The sequence below is a fragment of the Canis aureus genome, chromosome 10, assembly GCF_053574225.1.
Source record: "Canis aureus isolate CA01 chromosome 10, VMU_Caureus_v.1.0, whole genome shotgun sequence".
NCBI classification, from domain to species: domain Eukaryota; kingdom Metazoa; phylum Chordata; class Mammalia; order Carnivora; family Canidae; genus Canis; species Canis aureus.
In genome coordinates this window covers 54385683-54407025 of record NC_135620.1, presented here as the reverse complement: position 1 = coordinate 54407025, position 21343 = coordinate 54385683, and the positions used below count along the sequence as shown (strand labels likewise).

The 21343-nt window shown below is 36.9% G+C and overlaps 1 protein-coding gene across 4 annotated transcripts in view; it reads right to left on the bottom strand.

Moving 5' to 3' along the window:
- RECK (reversion inducing cysteine rich protein with kazal motifs) overlaps window positions 1–21343 on the bottom strand; it is an 89052-nt gene that overhangs the window by 60272 nt on the left and 7437 nt on the right. For 3 of the 4 annotated variants that reach the window (XM_077912517.1, XM_077912519.1, XM_077912518.1), the window contains exons 2-6: window positions 16828–16886; window positions 13805–13879; window positions 12431–12467; window positions 9995–10080; window positions 8323–8370 (exon numbers count right to left, since the gene is read on the bottom strand). In XM_077912517.1, coding sequence (XP_077768643.1) covers window positions 8323–8370; window positions 9995–10080; window positions 12431–12467; window positions 13805–13879; window positions 16828–16886 — 305 coding nt within the window. Of the gene's footprint in view, window positions 1–7017; window positions 7120–8322; window positions 8371–9994; window positions 10081–12430; window positions 12468–13804; window positions 13880–16827; window positions 16887–21343 lie in introns of those variants that run through there. The other variant, XM_077912521.1, reaches the window with a different exon arrangement.

The following is a 21343-nucleotide window of genomic DNA, read 5'->3' as shown; positions in this document are numbered from 1 at the left end:
CATTTACACAAAGTTTCCACATAAAACTGCTATTTACTCTGAAACAAAGAAACTTTGTATAATTCAGCTCCAGAATGGAAAACATTTCTATTAAAAAATTCTATTTATAAAAATACTAACTGTAGCACCTATTTATAGGCAACAAATTTTTGTTCATCCTTTAAGTCTTACCTGCTCTGTGAAGGCTTTCCCATTACACTGGGCAGGGGTTTTTGTTTGGATTTATTTTTCCTTCAGGTTCCAATGTCTTGTATAGACTTCTAGCAATGTACTTGTCTTACTGTATTTTAATAAACTATTTGAATTTCTCTCTTCCCATAGACTAGACTATGAGCTTCTTACAGACAATGGCTAAATCCTTTCACTCCTATACCCTGAGAACAGGGCCTGACATACATTAAGTATATCAGTCGGTGTATATCAGTTCAGTGAATGTTGAGTGAAATGAATGACAGATGCAAAGACAACTGAGAGGTAGACTCTGCCCCAGGAACTCAAGAGTTTAATATTAAAATGTGACATGTAAACAAAGAGTTATACTATAAGGTAACAAATGCTATAATTAAGCATGTAAAGTGTTTAGAAGTAGCAATTTTATGTGTGTAGAGTTAAGAGGGCTGGGCAGGAGGGATGCCTGGGTGGCTCAGCGGTTGAACGTCAGGGCATGATCCTGGGATCCATAGAGTTCCGCATCAGGATCCCTGCGGGGAGCCTGATTCTCTCTCTGCCTATGTCTCTCTGTGTCTCTCATGAATAAATAAATAAATCTTTAAAAAAAAAAGAGGGCTGGACCGGTGGTGCAGCGGTTTAGCACTGCCTGCAGCCCGGGGCCTGATCCTGGAGCCTGCTTCTCCCTCTGCCTGTGTCTCTGCCTCTCTCTCTCTCTCTCTCTCTCATGAATAAATAAATAAAATCTTTAAAAAAAAAAAAAGAGGGCTAGGCAGGAAAGGTTTCAAAGAACTATCTAAGCCAGAATTTGAGGCAAAGATTATTGCCAGTTGGACACGAGTACTGGTGTGATAGGACCAGCTTTTGCAGGGGTGGGGGTGGAGGGTAAGTCCTGATTTGTAATATTTACTGATGTTTGTGGTGAAAATACCCCCATCATTGATGTTTTTGAGTTAAAAACTGGCTGGCAAAATTCCTGAATATTTAACAAACAGTTCTCCCTCGCTAGTAGGCATTAGCTCCAGCATACCCCTGGATAGAGTACTAGGATGGATTCTGGGAGAGGGAATTCTAGTAGAACCAACAGGTTGTCCAACTACAACAAAACACATGGTCAGTCTGGGAAGTTACAAGTAGCATACTACTGAAGTGTCAAGGAGAAGATAGTCAGTGGCTAGATGGAGAAAAGCTTCATCTACCAGGTAGAGGAACATGGACTATATGGTGCAGGTGAGCCACTGAAGAGTTTTAAGGATGGGAGTGACATGACCACACCTCGTCTCTAAAGAGATCACCCTATGAAAAGTGGAGAGAGTAAACAGGGGGAGAAATTAAATAGGAAGGCTAGTTGGGCATTACTGTAGTCCAGAAAAGTGGTATAGGGGCCTGAGGTAAGGCAGTAACCAAGGATCTGGAAAGGAGACTGACTGAAGATCAATTTTGGCGGCAAATCTTTAGGGCTTGATAGCCACTTATTTGTAGGAGGTGGTGAGAAAAAGGAAAGTGTAGATAACACCTCTTAGGCTTTTAATTTGTGTATCTGGGAGGACTGCACTAGAACAACCAAACAAGAAATGTATGAAAAATGTAAGTTTTGTGTGTGTGTGTGTGTGTGTGTCCATGTGCACACAGCAGTGAGGTAGAAGGATGGAGAAGTAGGGAAGGTAACAATCAGTCTGGCTGAATTGAAATGTTCTTTGAACATCAAAAGTACACATATCCAGTAGTGATTCAGGAACTCAGAGAAAGAAGTTAGCAAAGAGGATTCTAGAGTTCTCATTACATTGGGACAATTAAAACTACGGGAGTAGATGAGATTGTCTGGGGGGGGGGGGGGGGGGAATACCTGGCCATTTAGATTAGACCAGGTCACAAAAAAAAAAAAAAAAAAAAGACCAGGTCACAATCTAATCAATTAAACTTGATCCAACATCCCTTTGGGATGATCTCATTCAGATGACTCTTGAGAAGTACGGACTAGAGAGCAGACATTGGCACAAGGACATTGAATAGGAGTTATTCCCTTCTAATACAAAATATGACACAACAAAACCACATACAAATGGAATATAATCAAGGTTTTATATCTTAAGCCAGTACTGCAGGACCTAATAGGTTTCGCTCTTTTTGGAGCTCATCAGCTGCAGGTAACGGCTCATATCTACTCTGATCAGGGTCTTGGTATAGCATTTTATCATGTACAAGCCTCCCATTCACAGTCTTCTATTTACTATATTCTGCCAATTCTTGGAATTTCCTTAGCACTAACTAAAAGAAGCTTTACATTTAGGTCCTGAAAGCTTTGCTGGGGCAAAGTACCACATTGTTCTTTTTGCTAAATCTCCCAAAGCTCACTATCTACTGCCTAGATAGTCATCTGCCACACAAGATGGTTTACCCTTGGAACACTGCAAAAAAGATCTAATCACATGAGGCACTGGATGCCTCTACTTGTCCAGAGAATCCTGCTGGCCCTGACATCCCTGCCTTCTTATCTCTAAATTTTTAGGACTACTTCTTCATCCCTTTCCTTTATGCTTCTGGTAGTAAATCTAGAATCAAGGTTAATTTGAGAGAAAAAGGAAAATAAAATTAATAAAATACATAAGAAATCTTTAAAGCAGAACATTTTACTGTGACATTTCCTGAGAATACACTGTACAGCCCGTGTAGGCATACATAAATATGTACCAAACACTGGCATCCAGGGATATGACAAGGTACCATTTGTGTTATGGGGGTAGACAAGAATTAAATATATATTTATCTTTATATGCATTTATATGCATAAATGACTTTAGGAACTAGGTGGCCATAGTACAGAAGGTTGAAAAAAAGACTTTTTATTGTATATCATTTTGAATTTTGAACATTAGAATTTTCAAAAATCAAAAATTAACACATACATGAACCTTTCTCTTATGTACTGAGCTGTCTGTTGACAGGATGGTGCTGATAGAATTGAGTCTGAAACTCACAAGGCCAACTACCTTTGTTTTTGTGATTCTTAGGGCCTCTTTTTACTATCCTCAGAATCTTAATTTTATCTTAGCAATCACAGAACCAGAGCCCCAGAACAGATTTAGTTTAGTTTATCAACTGTTTAGTTTATAACTTAAATGCCTTAAGATAAAAGAGTCCTCACAAAAATACTTATTGCCTCTCCTTTATAATTTCTCAGTTTACTTAATGAGGTAAGATCAAATGACTGAAAAAAAAAAAGCCAAGAAAGAAAGAACTGAAAATCGCATTTCTAAAAAGAATAAAAGTATAGAGAAGGATCTATGAAAGAAAGAAGAAACAAATAAATGACAAATCTGTAGCACTGTATTTCAGTGGCTCATGCAGCAAATGGAAAAAGTATTTATATTTATGACCATTATAAGAATGGCAGTAAAGCCCAACATAAAGGTATGAAATAGATTTATGAACCTGAAACTAAAATCTGTGTCATCACTCTACAGCCATTAACAAGCCTCTGGAAATTTATCAGCCTCACAACATGTTAACATTCTGACATTTAAGAAAGAAACTATGAATAACAAAATTCTTTCTTTAATCACCATTTTGAGGGCTAGAAGAAAATACCTGAAGAGGTAACTACCTGAAGAGGTAACTTTCAGACAAAGGCTACACAGAAAAATAATACTAGATATCTCACAACTCACAGAAAATATGAGTTCGTTTTTACTTTGGTTCTAATGAGGCAGTGTGCACTAGGATGGCTTGCTGATGGTTTCCAGCTAGCATCTGTTCTGCTGGTGCCAAGGTCATTTCAGCTCTTAGGTATTTTGAAGATCATCCCTGGTTCTAGTATCACAAACTTATGAATCTATGTGGACTGACTGATACTTCTAGGTGGGCCAATGACCGTGCCTGTGAAAATGCATGGAGAACCTAGAACTAAGCAGGTCCATGATACCTGAACATGTCTTTGTCAGAGTTATCAAGCCACTGGTTGATACTGGTGGCTCTAATCAAAAGTGTGATTCTGGAAAAGTACTCATCAGTACTGAAGGAAGTACTCTTTCTTAGGTATGGGTTAGAAAAAGAGAACTGCAGACTTGGGAGATCATTAGCCAAATCTCTCATCTATTGCAGAAATCCCTTCCACAATACATGAATCAAGTAAACCTTTGCTTGAACATTTCCATTGATAGGGAGTTAGTTCTCTTTTTCTTGGAACATCTCATTCCAACAGTGTCATTCAACACAGGTAGGGTCCTCCTAATCCATATCTGGATCCTTCTCTTCCAGTCCTTAAAAAAGGAATTTCAAAATCCAGCTCTCCACTTGATTTTCAACACTTTCTCTTTCATCGAGTTTTCTTTGACTTCACAGGGTTACTTCACAGTTGACTTGGGCATGATCTCTCTCTTCGTTAGTCCTATATTCTGAACTACCTCTGAGATATAGGTTTTTACATTTAAAAACATCTAACACTCAGTATCCCTTAATTTCTTTAAACTTCCTTCTCAACATATATACTATTGTTGCTGTGTATTTTCTCTGGCTTAAAAACTGAATATTGTTATTGTTTTCTATAATTTGTGTGTTTTAACTTAGTCACTTTGTATTTTCATCATTCTCATTCTCTTTTGCTTCTAGACTTCTATAAAAGGTCCATTAATCGCAATTCTTCATTTTTGCTTTTTGAAAATACCTTAATTTTGCCCTTTCTTGAAAAATATTTTTACTGGATATGGATTCTAGGTTGATAATTATTTTCTTTCAGAGCAGTTTAGGTATCATTCCACTGTGCCTGGCTTCCTCTATTGCTATTGAGAAATCAGCGGTTAGTCTTCTTGGAAGGCAATGTTTTTTTTTTTTTTTTTTTCTGACTCCTATGAGATGTGTCTGTAATGTATGGATTTTTTTTTTTCATCCTGCTGGAGATTTGTTGGGCTTCATCAAATATTGCCTCTGTCCCATATTCTCTTTTCTTCTTCTAATATTCCAATCAGAACACTTTATCTCCCATGTTCCTTAAGCTCTCTTTCAATCTGTCCTTCTGTGTTGCTTGTCCATACAATTTCTTTAGTTCTACCTCCCAATTCACTAATAACTGTTTTTGTATATTTTCCTGAACAGTATCTCCTATATTCAATCCACTATAACAAATCCTGTTGATGGATTCTGCCTTTAAATCTCTGATTTATTCCTGAATACTTGGTTCTATTGTTATCATCCTAGTTTGGGTCCTTACCTGCTTTTAGCTAAGTTAAGAGGGGTCTGCGGGATCTAAAATTTAGCATGAAAAAAACCAAAAAAACAAAAAAAACCCAAAACTTAGCATGTACACAATTAAGGCTCTTAGCTTTCTAAAATACGGAGTTTGTTATGTTGGTCTCCTATTAGAGTCTTCATCACCTCCTTCTACTTAATGATGGGCTAAGTCCTCAAATATCATCTTTCCAGGATCTGGTCCTATGTTGCCTATCCAACTAATAAGCACAGATTCTCAGCCCAAACAGGCCTATTTTCTTTCTATCCCCTGCATAAGCCATGTGTGATTTTGCTAACATGCTTTTAGTCCAAAGTCTTTTTACCAAAGTATGCCAATCCTTTCAGGCCTTTCTCCTTTGCAAAGTTTCCCCTGATAAATCCCAAATGTGCTCACTCTGCTTTTTGGTTTCCCTGAGCCCTCTTGTGTGCAGTATATATTTTAATTCTTCACTCAGATACAATTCTTTAGTATTTCAGTTTAAGTTATAAGTAGCTTAACTGGAATTCTAAGTGAGGTATAACTCCAAAGTTTATGCTTTCTATTATATGAAACTGTCTCTCATATTCAATGAGTAATTGTTGATTTGCATAAGAAAAGGAACCAGATGCTTTAAAATCAGACATAACATTTAACTCTTTTAGCTTAGCTTGGCTGGAACAAAACAGAATTTTAAATGGCATTAACAATTTTAAACTTTATTCATAGAAGCAAATTTCTCAGGAAATTCAGGGGATACTGCAGCAGCTTACCAGTAAAGACTAACATTAGCTCCTCCAAATAAAATTACTCACTCTTTGACTACCTAATCAAGCCACATAAAACCATCCTTCAGGGTAAATGTTAACCCATATAATTGTAAACCTAAAGTAACAGCTTACACATCTGGAAGTTCACTCCAGGGACCACCCCAATGTTAAGGAAAAGATACCAAGAGTCTAGTTTTAGAAATTACTCTTATATTGATAAACAGCCAATCCAGTTAAAATAGGTTGCACTACACCAAATTTACCCCATTCACTTACAAAATAGTCATCCTTGAACTAGACTTCAACAATTATGAGTGTCACTGTTATTTGAGGTTTATAATGCAGAATCCTCCTTCTGCATTGAAGTACTTTTGTCCTTTTTATTTCTAACACATAAGAAATCAAATTGAGGGGTGCCTGGGTGGCACAGTCAGTTGAGCATCTGCCTTTGACTCGGATCATGATCCTAGGGTCCCCGGGTCTAGCCCCCCAGCTCCCCACACAGTGGGGAGTCTGCTTCTCTCTCTGCTTCTGCCCCTCCTCTGCTCATATTGTCTTTCTCTCACAAATATATAAATAAAATCTTTAAAAAAAAAAGGAATCAAATGGAGTCTTGAGTTATCTTGAATAACTTCTAGTCACTTTTTAACAGATTTATATTACATATGTATATTTTTCATATATATTATACTACATATATGTATTTTACATATTTATTTTTACACACATATATTTTATATATATGTAAAAGAACCTTCTTTGCATGTAGATTTTTGGAAAACAGTTGCTTAATTGTAGGCCAATAAGGGAGGACAGACTGGGAAAAGTAAACTATCCTTAGTATTTCTCTCATTGGACAGTGTTTATCTCTCTTACCTTTCCTGTCCCGTCCTTCATCAACACATACTGGCAGACTTCCTAGGGCAATGCAGAAATCCAGACAAGAGAAGGAAGCACACTAAAATAATGGAGGACAGGCTACAGGAGATGGACAGTGTCAGACATCATGTGGGAGAGAAGAAGGAATTATCACAGTTAGCCACTTTGTTCAGGAGAAACTAAAACTAGTTATTTCAAAGGTAGAGAGATAAGGAAAAAAAAGAAAGATCTTTTATTTCTTTGCAGCAAGGCTCCTTTTAATAAGAACAGAGAGTTGCAGTTAATTTGGAAATGTGTCTTCAGAGAAACAGAAATAACTTAGCAAAGGGACAAAAGATAAATAAGATTTTCCCAATTTAAAAATATTAATCAAGAGATATAATTATAGGCACCGAGAAAAGAAAAAAAAAAAGGCAGAACTATAACTTAGAAGCTGCTAAGAGAACTATTCTTTCTTCTCCAAGAGAACACAGACTATTAAAGGTAAAGGAATCCCAATGTGTATAAGATAAAAATGATGAATGAAGCATATGGACGTAACTATCCTTAGCTGCATGGTCTTCCACTTTGAAGGACAATAATGTCACATTTAACAATGGAGTTCTAGAAACTAGAGAAAGTAGTCTAATGAGGAGCTTTTTCACATCAGGGACAATCTTCTGAACATACTTGCATGACATGAAATATCTCCTCTATCCTTGCCCTTGGAACTATCCCATCTAGTACACAGTGTTTGAAATACTACTATTGGGAGACAAGAGTCCTTTAGATTAATTATATAGCCTGTGTAATTTAGTACTTTTTCCGCCAAATGTGAGAGCTAGGAAAATTTGAAGCTACTCGCACTGGCAGTGTGATTGTTTCTTTCAATTCCAGAGAGTTTGTAAAGATGGATACCTGAATAGGTCAAGGTATAGGAAAAGGAGCAAAAAAGGATATGGAACCTAAGAAAAACTATTTTACAATCTTGGGTATAACCAGTTGCTATTATGAATACACTACAGGTTAAAGTCTCTGTATATGTGATTTAGGCATTACTTAAAAAAATTTTTTTTTAAGATTTTATTTTCTTAATTCATGTATAGCTAACAGGGCATTTCTTTAAAATTAATGCTCAATTTCAACAAGTTGAAGTCGTCACATTTCTAAACAAGTTAAATGACAAGCTACATCTTGTTGGGGTTGTATTTTCCATAAAGTAAAGGGCAACTTATGTAAGAATGAGTTCATTTTTAAAACTTAAGTGGTTTTATCAATTCTGAGAATATCTGAATAGTCTATGCAAATCTGTTAAATGCATACCTCATATTCTTTTCTGCAGGCTTTGGAAATATCGTTTTTTGATGATGCCTAAAAGATAACAAATTTCTCCATTAATTTATTACACATGCTATTCAACATAGGACAAAAAGAATACAAATTAATATACATTACTTGCTAGTATGGTATTCTTTATTTCATCAAAGAAAACCTTATGCTCCAATATTTAAAAGTTCCTCTAAAATACAACAAACAAATTTCATACAAGTTCTTTAAAACAAACATCAGCCCCAGAACCTACATGATATGCTAAAATTTCACTATTTTATGGCTTTAATCTCACATAATAACAGGGTCCTTTTGTTATTTCAGAAACTAGATGACTTTGAAGAAAATGTAAATCAGAGAACTTTTTCTTAGTTGATTTCCACTCTGTAGCCAATTTTCTTATGAAGCTTTGCCAGAGCTTTTATATTTTCCTTTTTCTTTAACCCTTTATATTCGAAATTCTCATACTGACTTATGTCAGTATCTTTTCCTCGGAAAAGATCCATATGAAACGAAGGGGGCAACTAAAGAGGGAAAGGCCATGCCAGGCAATTAACAAAAGTTATTTTTGGGGATACCTGGGTGGCTGAGCGGTTGAGTGCTTTCAGCTCAGGACGTGATCCCTAGGGTCCAAGGATCACATTCTGCATCAGGCTCCCTGCAAGGAGCCTGCTTCTCCCTCTGCCTATGTCTCTGCTTCTCTGTGTGTCTCTCATGAATAAATAAATAAAATCTTTTAAAAAAAGAGTTATTTTTATATAATTTTCTTTATGTCCCCATAGACCCATCATTACAGTTCAAATCCTCTGCAACTCAGATTCATCTCAATGGCTGGAGGAGAGTGGCAGAGATGGTTAGGCTGTGTGCTGCTCTGTTGCTCAGGCTAAATAGTACAGTGGTCTGTATGAAAGTAAAGGTGACAACATGTCTCATGTACTCTGATCCAGAGATCAGTCACTAAAAGAAAAAAATAAGAGAATGCTTTCCAGCTGTGGTTTCCAGTCCATCTAAATTTTCCAGTTAAGTCTACTCTTACCAGTTGTGAGTATGAGCAGCTAACAGACCAGTTTTCCCATAGTACTCTGAGGAACCACTATGAAAATACACACAGAGAGGAAGAACAGAGGGACCTAACTTGAATTGGACCAGAGATCTATCAAATCAAAGAGAAGTCACAGTTCACTGTCGGAGTCATGCTCACCTTTGGAGCAGAGAAGCAATATAAGAACATGCTCAGGGTAAAACCATGATGAAAGAGTGAAGGAAAGATGAAAGCTAAATAAGTCAGCTGTGTCATCTGCTTCCCATCCAAGCATACTCTAAATTTACACAATCATTTGAAGTCACTCGGCATTGACTAAGTATGACCACAGAGTACAAAAGGCCTCAGTTCCAATAATATTCTTTCTTCTCTCCTGCATGGCAGAGAGAAGAAAGAATAAGAAAAGACTGAGAGAATAAGAAAAGGTTGAGGGTCTCATAGCAGCAACTGTAACTGAGAAAACAGCAAGTTGTAAAGGAAGTGGTCTATGCAAGAGATGGTAAATTTGTAGATTTTATGGGTCACCTCTCCAAAGGTATGAGGTAGGCAAAGTCCAAAACATACACACAGCTAATACTCAAACTGTACTCCATGCTGCTTATGAGCCTGATTGCTCAGTATTACCTGCTTGCATGCCTGTCGACACTCCAAGGTAATAGCCAGTTCACAGCAGCCTAAGCCAACCCAGCCATCAGACTTCTTAAACACACCTTAAAAAACAAAATGTTCAAATTTTTTGGTCATAAACAGTAACAAACACAGATGGTATGCCAAAAAAAGTTAAAGCAGGTGTCCATAGGAAAATTAGCTCAGATAGCAGGGCCTCAAAATTATTAAGGCCCTCCTCCCACCCTTACCCCCAATGCTGTCACTCTTTCAGAACCCCCACAACATAATATCAGGTGCTTTGTTTTTTCTCTCTTCTCGCTGCCACCCTAATCTCTCTTCTGATCATTCTCACTCTTGGGTAGACAGCATCTCTAGAGGATACACAAGTTAAGAAAAGCAAGGAGAGCCCTTCCTCCCTTTAGACTGTGAAGCAGAGGCAAAGATTTTAAATTAACATGCAAATGAAAAATGGCATGAAGATTATTATATTCAAAATATTAAATTTGAATACCTAGAATAGTATAAAACCCATGATGTAGTTTAGAAACTGATACTTAGTGAACAGACAGGAACATTTCCTGTGGGCAAGAACTGACTTTGATGAATACACTTAATTATGGGGCAAAATGACTATTCTGTTTCAATTTATACACAGCAGCTATTTCTCCAACCAAATTACTGTGATATCAAAAGGTGATATAATTATAAAAGTATCCTAATGCCATTTCTTACATCCATTTTTGCAAGTATAAATGTCAATGAATGACTCCTAGGATAAAGTTAAGAGACACAGTAATGATTATCTAAAGAGGAAAAACAGGGGATCCCTGGGTGGCTCAGTGGTTTAGCATCTGCCTTTGGCCCAGGGCGTGATCCTGGAGTCCCGGGATCGAGTCCTGCATCGGGCTCCCTGCATGGAGCCTGCTTCTCCCTCTGCCTGTGTCTCTGCCTCTCTCTCTCTCTCTATCATGAATAAATAAAATCTTTTTTAAAAATAAATAAATAAATAAAGAGGAAAGACATATGCTTATAGGCATATGGTCCATTCCTCTTTATCTCTTTTCAGAAATGCCCCTTTGCCTAGTATAGCTTCCTCTAACTCTTTGCTGTTTACTATTTAGAATCACTCACATTTTAAAAATTGTTTTGAGTGGAATCAGTATACGTCATAAATTCTGTGAACTTTTATACCATAATACAGTATATTGCTGTTTCCATACCCCTAGTGACCTCCTAGAAACTATTAAACTGTCCAACAAGGGTTTACAATATTATGTGCAAAGCACTCCATTAGGTATTATGTGGCTATTAAATAGAGAAAATATATGCTTTATCCCATTATGTAGATTATATATATACAATATATATGCAATATATATATATGTATATGTATATGTATCAGAGATATAAATTATATATAAATAATTCCAGGACATTAGGTAGAGGGATAATTGGGAGAACAAGCATGGATATGGGCAATTCCAAGAAGGCAAATAGTACGATTTGTTTGAAATACAAACTTCAAACAGTGTGAAAGCCTTTGGAGTTCAGAGATATATAAAATACACTTCCTTTTTTTCAAGGCACTGGCTTTAATCAGGACTGGAAGCTTTAATCCTGGAAGACTGTGAATGCCAGGCTAGAGAGTTTGGGCTTTATTCTGATAGAAGTGGCTATCCACTGGAGGGCTCTTTTTTTTTTTTTTTTTTTTTTTGAAGGAGCTAGGGAGGACAATTATGAGATGCTGAAATACCAGATACAAGGTTGTTACAATATTCCAGCCCCAGAACATAATAACAATGGCTTGAACTAGGAGTAGAGAGGACAGATGCAAGATTTTACAAGAAGAGTCAATGGAGCTAAAAAGAAAAAGCCAGCAAAGATAACTTGAGGGATTCCAGTCTAGTGTCATTCACAAGATAGGTAGTTATGAGTTTGGTTTTTGATTTGTACTTCAGTCTTCACCAGGATGCAGAAATCCAGGTAGACATGTCTAGAAGTCATGAGTAACAACTTGGATTTGAAGGTTATCTTTCCAGGGCTGATTAGTTAACAGTTCTGGGAAGGAAAGCAATTACCAGGGTAAGTGTGTAAAGAGAAGGAAAGAGGAGGTAAGAGAGGATAAGGTCATGAAGCTAAGGTGAAGTCATAAAGGAGCTAATAGTCACAATACCAGGTGCTGCAGGGCAGTCAAAAGTAGTAAGTACTGAAAAATGACCATAAGATTTAGGTACCATGAGATCCTAGCACTCTTTCAAAGACCAGTTTCACTGAATGGTAGAAGTAGAGACAAGAGTATAGTTAATGACTGAGAGAATGAGAATAAATTATACATTTGAAAATTTGGGTGCCTACAAGAAGAAGTTAGGAACTCAAGAGGGATATATCAGGTTATAGGACAAAATAAGGTTTTAAAGATTAAGTGCTAAATGTTATAATTCTTTTGCTTACCTGGCAAAGATGAATTCATACAACTCCAAATTTCAACCTAAAATTGTAATCACCAAAAGGCTTTTATATAACCAGTTCTTAAATATGACAATATCAGAAATTATGTATAGCTAATTTGATTATGTTTAGCTCTGTATAGTAAATGTTCTCAGACTACATGAGTATCAAACAGCTATTCAGGGAAGAAAAAAATAAAACTGAGATGTAAAAATATTGCTTGCTCTTTTCCCATTTTCCCATCTAAGAGCACTAATAATGAGTCTGGATACTCAGGATGCTTATTGGAATCACTGCTTCTAAGTACAAAACCAAAAATGTCTAGAGAGCAAGTAAAGGCAAATGTGTCTGTCAGAATTGTTTGATCAACTTTCCCCCCTCATGGGACACCTGGCTGGCTCAGTGGTTGAGCATCTGCCTTCGGCTCAGGGCATGATCCTGGAGTTCTGGGATCGAGTCCCACGTCGGGTTCCCCACAGGGAGCCTGCTTCTCCCTCCACCTGTGTCTCTGCCTCTCTCATGAATAAATAAAATCTTAAAAAAAAATACCCCAAACCCACAACTTTTCCCCTCTCACATAATGCAAGCCAACACATCTAAAAAAGTCTGTCTCAGGGGATCCCTGGGTGGCTCAGCGGTTTGGTGCCTGCCTTTGGCCCAGGGCGTGATCCTGGAGTCCCGGGATCGAGTCCCATGTCAGGCTCCTTGCGTGGAGGCTGCCTCTCCCTCTGCCTGTGTCTCTGCCTTTCTTTCTCTCTCTGTGTGTGTCTCTCATGAGTAGATGAATAAAATCTTTAAAAATAAGTAAGTAAGTAAGTAAGTAAGTAAGTAAGTAAGCAAGCCTGTCTCATGTCAGCTCAGAATTCCTTGGCCTGGCCCACCAGTATCCCAAACTCTGAGGATGGCCCAAGCACTGAAGCATTTTAAGTTACATGACTGAAACAGGCAAGCAATATATCTACAATACACAAAAAAATGGGAAGACAGGAATAATGAGAAGTCACACATTTCCCCTTATCCGAAGTTTAACTTTTCAAATTCAAAATAAACAGAAGACTTAGTTATTATGGTTTTCATAAAATTATCAAAATAATAAGCAAAATTCCAAATTCCAGAAAAACTATTATAATGAAATCTAAAGACTGTAATACATTTATATTTACTTTTATACATTATAGGATAAACAATAAAAGATGAAAGATGACATTCTACCTAGGAATTTGTATGATGATCTTTTTAAAGTACTCAGTTAAATCTGACATTTTAATTTGGTCATAAACCCAAATCACTTTGAAAATTTTCTTGAATCGAAAAGTTAACTTATTAAATGGCTTCATTTAGACAAAAGCTTCCATAGTTAAGTTAAATATGACCTACCATTGTTTCGGGGCAATAATCTGGGGCTCGCTGTAACAGATGCTTTAGTCGGGATTCACTTTTTGAGGAGAATATCTATTTGACAAAAAAAAAAGAAAAGAAAAAGAAAAAGTTTTGTGGCATTTTTTCGTAAGACATAAGAGGCAAAATTTATTGTCCTCTATGTTTATCAGTTGTCTAGAATATTTTCCAACTTCTTTTTATATACTAAAAACCTTTGGAAAGATCTAAATTAAGCTGGTAACATCTCTTAAAAGGTTGGTTAGTCTGGCAAATAATCAAGAAGGTCCATAGCAAGTCTAGACCCTTTTCTAATGACCAAAAATGGAGAAAACCAGGCTACCAAATCTGTTAAAGGACAAAGAAGAAAAAGAAAGAAAACAGAAAAGAAAAAAAGAAAAGTTTATTGTAAACTGTTCTACAAACTGCTTTTAGTCAACCAATGACAATGTAAAACAGACTGTCATACCCTTGATATAACAAATCCGTGAATAGCATTATGGTATAAACTTCCATAAAATACCACTAAATGGAGACAAAGCCATTTTTAATAAAAATGCTAAGGAGTTGACAAGTTCACTCACCAGGCTAACTGGCTCTCTTCCAAATAGAATTTTAATTAATGCAATTATAATTTGATGTCTCAGTAAATTATAAACCATTATCTATCAGATAGAACTTCACGGTTACCTGCAAATAGTCAAGACTGTGAAATCCATGAATGCTAAGGACAATGAAAAAGGATTTATCTCTAGTTAGTTTTAGTAGCCATTTTTCTCCCAAACTATCAACTATAATAAGTGACGAGAGCTAGAACATCACCATTTTGTAACCACTAGTGAATTAATGCACTTAGGCAATTATCAATAATTACTGTAATGTTAATTACAAAAAGAGACAACCAGACACAATAAAGTTATGAGTAAGACCTGCTGAACAAAAAAACAAAACCAAAACAATACAAAATCTAACCTGAATCTCAAGCCTCTGGACCTATCTCATTAGGTTACTGTTAGCCATGTGTGGTTACCTAAATTTAAACTTAGATCAATTAAAATTAAATAAAATTTAAAATTCAGTTCCTCAAAATCTTTTTCCTTAACCTCTTTAAACTCATTTCAAATGTTCACTTGACACATGTAGCTAGCGGTTACCATACTGGATCGCACAGATATAGAGTATTTTCATCACTGCAGAAAGCTCTTTAAGATAACTCTGCTCCAAATCTACCTACTAATTACTAAGAAAAAGAGAGGAAAGAGTAACACATTAAGTAATACCATGAGGTTGCAAATAGCGTAATTCAGATTGTAAGAAACTCTACAGGATAAATGAATTACCAGATTTATTCAATAAATAAGAAAAGTCAGGAGAGCAGTGCTTCAGCATCCTTATGGTCACACCATCTAGGGGCCATTTTTGCTTTTAAAAGCTGTTGTTCTGACAGTAAATTTGCAGAAAACTTAATTTGCCATAGTGGGTTTCTTTTTTCTTTTTTTTTAAAGATATGTATTTATTTGAGAGAGTGAGAGCAAGAAAGAGAGAGTCTGTGCACGAGGTGGGGAAGGGTAGAAGGAAAGGGAGAAGCAGACTCTCCACTGAGCAGAGCCCAATGTAGGATTCAATCCCAGGACCCTGGGATCACGACCTGAGCTGGAGGCAAATGCTTAACTGACTCAGCCATCCAGGTGTCCTGCTATAGTGTTTGACATGAACTCTATCTATAGCAGCTACTTAGATAAGTTGAGTCACTGTCTTGTTTTATAATTAAAGAGTATCTTGAAAAATCTTTCTAAATTCACAATATTATTTGAAGGGTAGCTGGCTGGTTCAGTTGGCTGCTAACTCTTGGTTTCGGCTCGGGGTGTGATCTCAGGGTTGTGGGATCCAACCCCTAACCCCACACTACACTCCACACTCAGCAAGGAGTCTGGCTTCTCCCATTCCCTCTCCTTTTGCCCCTCCTGTGCTTGTGCATGCATGGGCTCTCTCTCTCTCTCAAATAAATAAATAAAATCTTTAAAAATATGTAAGTAATTAAATTCATAATATTATTTGAGAGAAGTTTTAATTCCAGTTCTGTAGCTCTATATATTTTAGGAAGTGACAAAATCTACATTATGGAAAACTCTTCAAAAGATAACTGAGGCCATTCGTTCTCAAGTGCCAAGGCCAAAGCTGCACGACCAAGGTGATGAAAGAAAGTTGAAACTTTATGAACAGGTATATTGACAGTATTTTGGTATTTCGCAGTTCTTTTTCGCAGTTGCAGTTTCACAGTGCAACTTGACTTCAAAGACTCAATCAGAAAAATTCAAACCTACACAAAAGTTTTAAGAGTAGTACAACACTCAGATAGTCTTCATCTAGATTACTCAATATTAACATTTTGCAACATTTGCTTTAACTCTTTCTACATATACAGATATTGTTATTTTGATGAAATATTTTGGAATTCATTATAGACATGATCATTTACTCCTAAATCCCAGCATGTTATCTCCCAAGAACAAGGACATTGTCCTATGTCACTGCAACACAATCACCATAAAATTTAGGAGCATAGCACTGATTCATTATTATTCAAGTTCATATTCTAATTTCACCAATTTATCCGAATAATTTCCTTTATAGTAATCTTTTTTTTTAATTCCAGGATCCAATCCAGGATCATGTATTGCATTTAATTGTCATATCTCTGTAGTTCCCTTTAATCTGCAGTTTTCTTAAAACTGACAACTAAGAAGGGTACAAACTGTTGTTTTGAGGAATATCCCTCAATCTGGGTTTGCCCTATTGTTTCCTCATGACTCAGGTTATGCATTTTTGATAGGAACGCTCCTTAAGATGCTGGCTTCTTTTCAGTGCATTGTGTCAGCAGACCTATATGGATTTGTTTCATTATTGGTGATGTTAACTGTGATAACTTGGTTAAGGTGCTATCCAGCAGATTTCTCCAAAACAATTATACTTAATAAACAGTTACATACCCAATAGCCTCAACAATGATCATGTAAGCTTACCTGTTCACATACATCATGGCACATTTGATTATCCTTTGAATGATTACAACACAGTGCACCTAAGAGAAAAAATAAACACCAGATGTTGCCCACTATTGAATAAACAAGATAATTAAACTAAATCAGATGGCTACACAAAACATTTATTCAACAGATTACTATTATTCATTTTTAACTCAACAAACTTTTACTGCATAACTATTACAAGCCAAGGACAGTGTCAACTTTGAGCACATGGTCCTCAAGAAACTTGTAGGCTAACAGTGGAGACTGTCACGTGGACTTTCTATGTGCCAGAATTTTACTAAGCTTCCTTTAAGCATCATCTCATTCAATTCTTAAAATTGCCCTATAGACTATGTTCTATTATTATACCTAAAATGTATGACTAAGTGATAAAAAGGTAGTGAATTTTGTTTGGGACAAGTTATATTTAAGGTTCCTATAGGAAATCCAGATGGAATGGAAGTAAAGTCAGAAACCAAAGCCTGGATTGCAGGTAGAACCATAATGAAAGATCCAAGTTGAGTCACCTGCATAAAGGAGGTATAGGGAAATGAATGACATTGCCTAGGTAGAGTTTCTAGGGAGAAGTCATCACAGAACCAAAGTTTAACAAGAAAAGACACTGAGATGGAACAGTCAGACAGGTAGGTCAGCCTTGGGCATTAGAGAAGAGGGAGTAGGGATCCCTGGGTGGCGCAGCGGTTTGGCGCCTGCCTTTGGCCCAGGGCGCGATCCTGGAGACCCGGGATCGAATCCCACGTCAGGCTCCCGGTGCATGGAGCCTGCTTCTCCCTCTGCCTGTGTCTCTGCCTCTCTCTCTCTCTCTCTCTCTCTCTCTCTGTGACTATCATAAAAAAAAAATTAAAAAAAAAAAAAAGAGAAGAGGGAGTAGTTAATGTCATGTACCAAACCATCTGGATTACATTGAAGATGAAAAAAAAGGAAATGAATTTACTAATTAGGAGACCACTTAGTAACCTTCACAAGGTACTTTCTATGGAGCTAGTAGAAATGGATGATATTAAGGAGTAAACAGGAGGAACTGAGGAAGTATAGACAACAAACATTGGCTCTCAGTAAGTCTGGCAGAAATGGCAGGGAAAGGGCACCTGGATGATGCAGTTAAGCATCTGACTCTTGGTTTCTGCTCAGGTCATGAGCTCAGGGATTGAGCCGGGGAGTAGGCCTCTGTGCTCAGAAGGTAGTCTGCTTGGGATTCTCTCATTCTCTCCCTCTCCCTCTGCCCCTCCTCTGTTGTCTCTTTCTCTTTTCTTTCTCTCTCAAATAAATACATAAATCTTTTTTTTTTTTAAAGGAGGGAAAAAGAGAGTAGCAGTTACAGGAAGATGCAGGATCAGGGAAGGAAAAACCCTCCCTTCCCTTTTTTAGTTGGCCTTAGTCCCTGATTCCTGGGAGAAGACTCTAATCCTTGGAATTTCTAGAGTAACAGAGTGCATCTTTGTTATGCTAATGAGCCCCCTTGCTGCCAAATAGTCTGGATGGAGACTGGCCAGAAAGATCAGCCATTTGATTAGAAGGTTGAGGCCTTGAGCCATGTGATAGCAGCCCAATCTCTAGCAAGACTGGGGAATGGAGATCGAGTTCAACCATATGGCCAATAATCTAATCAATCATTTCTATGTGATGAAATCTCAATGAACACTAGATACCAAAGCTCAGCGGTATCTAGTTGATGAAGACACTGATGTGCCAGGGGGTGATGCACACTGATTCCATGAGGGGAAGGCACAGAAGCTCTGCATCTCCTCCCAGACCTCACCCTATATGTCTCTTCATTTGGCCGGTCTTCCTGATTCGTATCCTTCATATAAAACTGTAATCATAACTATAGAGCTTCCCTGAGCTCTAAGCATCGTTCTGGTGAATTACTGATTTTGAGGTGGTTGTGGGAAACCTGGGTTTACAGCCAGTTGTTCAGAAGTGTGGGTGGCCTGGGTACCACCTAAGCTGGTATCCGGGCTAAATACTGTCTTGTTGGGGACCATGCCCTTTAACTCATGAAGTCTGTTCTAACTCTGGGTGATTAGTGCCAGAATTGAGATTCCATACATACAGTTGTGACTGAAACAGAATATTGGAGAAATGAGGTGACTGCTGGAAGGGATATGGTTTTAAGAAAAGGCACTGAGTTTGGGGCTAGGGATGCAACAGTGAATAAATGTTACGTTCTCTGACTTTATCCAGGTTACAGCCTGATGGTAAAACAAAGTCTAGACAAGAGGAACGGATATAAGGATACTAATAAATTAAGAGGGAAGCTGACATCCTTCATTTTCTCAATGAAACAGATTAGGTCTGAAAACAAAAAGGATTGAGGGTTTGAGGTCAAACTGTAGAGGTGTGGAGCAGTCACTCTGGAGAACACAGAAAGGAGACAACTATAAATGCCTTTCTCAAACTTGTATTCTACTCATGAGTTGTTAATATTTATCCCTCAGGAGAAAATGTTTCATGTTCAAACAAACTGGGAAATGAAGGATTAAAAAAGTTAAAGAGAATTCCTTACTGCAGCACTTCACAAAGCCTTTAATATGTTTATACATTACTAATCTTCCAAAAAGGGATCTAAGTAGACAGATTTCTCAGAACACAGAACACTTTTTTCATTCCACTTACTAACATTTCAGAATGCCAGTTTGAGAAACATCAAATTAGAGAAAAGGAAAAACGCTGCCAAGCAGCATTACAGACCAAGAAATGCATAGATGGGCTATAGAGATAAACGGCAGGGACATGTTATTATTCTAGAGTGTACCTGATGGAAAAAAAGATACAGCTGGATTGATTAGGGGCTGTCAAAAGAGCAGAGATGAAAATATTACGTTTCAGGCAGCTGGATCTGATACAGTGGTTTAAAATATAAATTTGCAACATAATCTCTTCAAATGCAATCTATACAATTTCAGTACATAAATTAGATGAAAGCAATTTTTTTGATTGAAGGTAGGGTTTGTATTGGGAGAAAATGAGTGAATAGATGAATAAACAAAGAGCTCTTTAGATTTTACCAACAAGCTTCTTGTTCAAAACTGGAAATTGTTTTCCACAAAACAGTGACAGGGTATATGATATTATTGGCATATTCCTATATTTGGTTTCATAAAAGACTATTGCGGCTGGCTTTTCAATATTATTTCTATTATTTAAAAAAAAGTGGCTTCAGTTCTAACACTTGACTTAAAGATTCTGAAGAATATAAAAATTCCACTAAGTTTCAGAAGAAAAAAAGTCCCTTGCTTGTAAGGTTAGAGTTGCTTTCTCAGAAACTCTAATTCAAGGGGAGAGAGGGCAATAAGTCATGAGGCTTTCTCCAAACACCCCTTCTCCCCTACCAGGCCACACCATGCTCTCCCCATCTTCTAAGATTCTGTTATGTCCTCAGTCTCTTACTCATTAAAATGGGGAGGGCAGATAGGAAAAAGAAAAAACAAAACAAAAAAAGACTCTCTTGTGTGATAATCAAGTGTTCTTTTGAAGTGCTGTAGAAGTTGCCACTTTTTACTATTTTCTAACACAAAGGTCATTTGAGGGCAAAAAATCCAGCTGATCATGAGCAAAGATAACTCAGGATAACATATGGTCCCAATAAGCACAAGCTTAGCAAAAAGTAAACACTCAGGCAGACAAGAGTCTGATTTGGGCCTAGGGATCTTTGAAAAACAGTTTCTTGGAGCAAAGGTCTATTTAGAACAGAAACAAAAAGTGTTATAATGAAAGTCCAGTAACAATGGAAAGTTTTATTAAAAATATCATTATAAAGGCCTATTTTTTTTTCTGTTTAATAGTTAAGGTCAATTTTATAGTTACCCTCAAAGTTAAATTTTTAAAAAAATTCTTTTTCATTAAGAAACCTCAAACTTAAAAAAAAAAAAAAAAAAAAGAAACCTCAAACTTTGGAAAATAAGAAAAATGATCTATACTCCCACTGTCTTGCCAGAATCTATGTTGACATTTTGACATATTTCTTTCTAGTCTTTCCAAAAGCTTTCTGATCATTCTGACAATACGGATTACAGAGGACAGCCCAAAGTCTTCTGGTAGTAACTCCTTCCCCCTCCCAATGGAGCATTCCTCTGTAATAGTACATTTCCTCCCTCAAGAGGGTTGCCACACTCCATGAACAGGCTAGGGGACCTATGCTCCATCACACTTTCCATACCCTGTTCTTAACGTTAGCCATTATTATATTGGTGCTCATTTTCCTTCCTTTGAAAGAACAAAACTTTAAAAAATCTTTAACACTACATATTTTTCAAGAAATAAATGTCTACAAATAAACATCAATTCATACGCCTTCATCAAGAATAGGGAGAAGGGATTCAAATGGCAATTAATGTGGCAATTAAAGGTCTTTGTCTTTTTTAGAGCTATTAAAATGGATTAATTGGGTCATTTAACAATTAGAGTGCAAAAAAACTCTCCAAGGCCTAATGTTTTTATATAAGACAATTAATTCTAGAAATGTTTTGTTTTTATAATTTGATTCTAA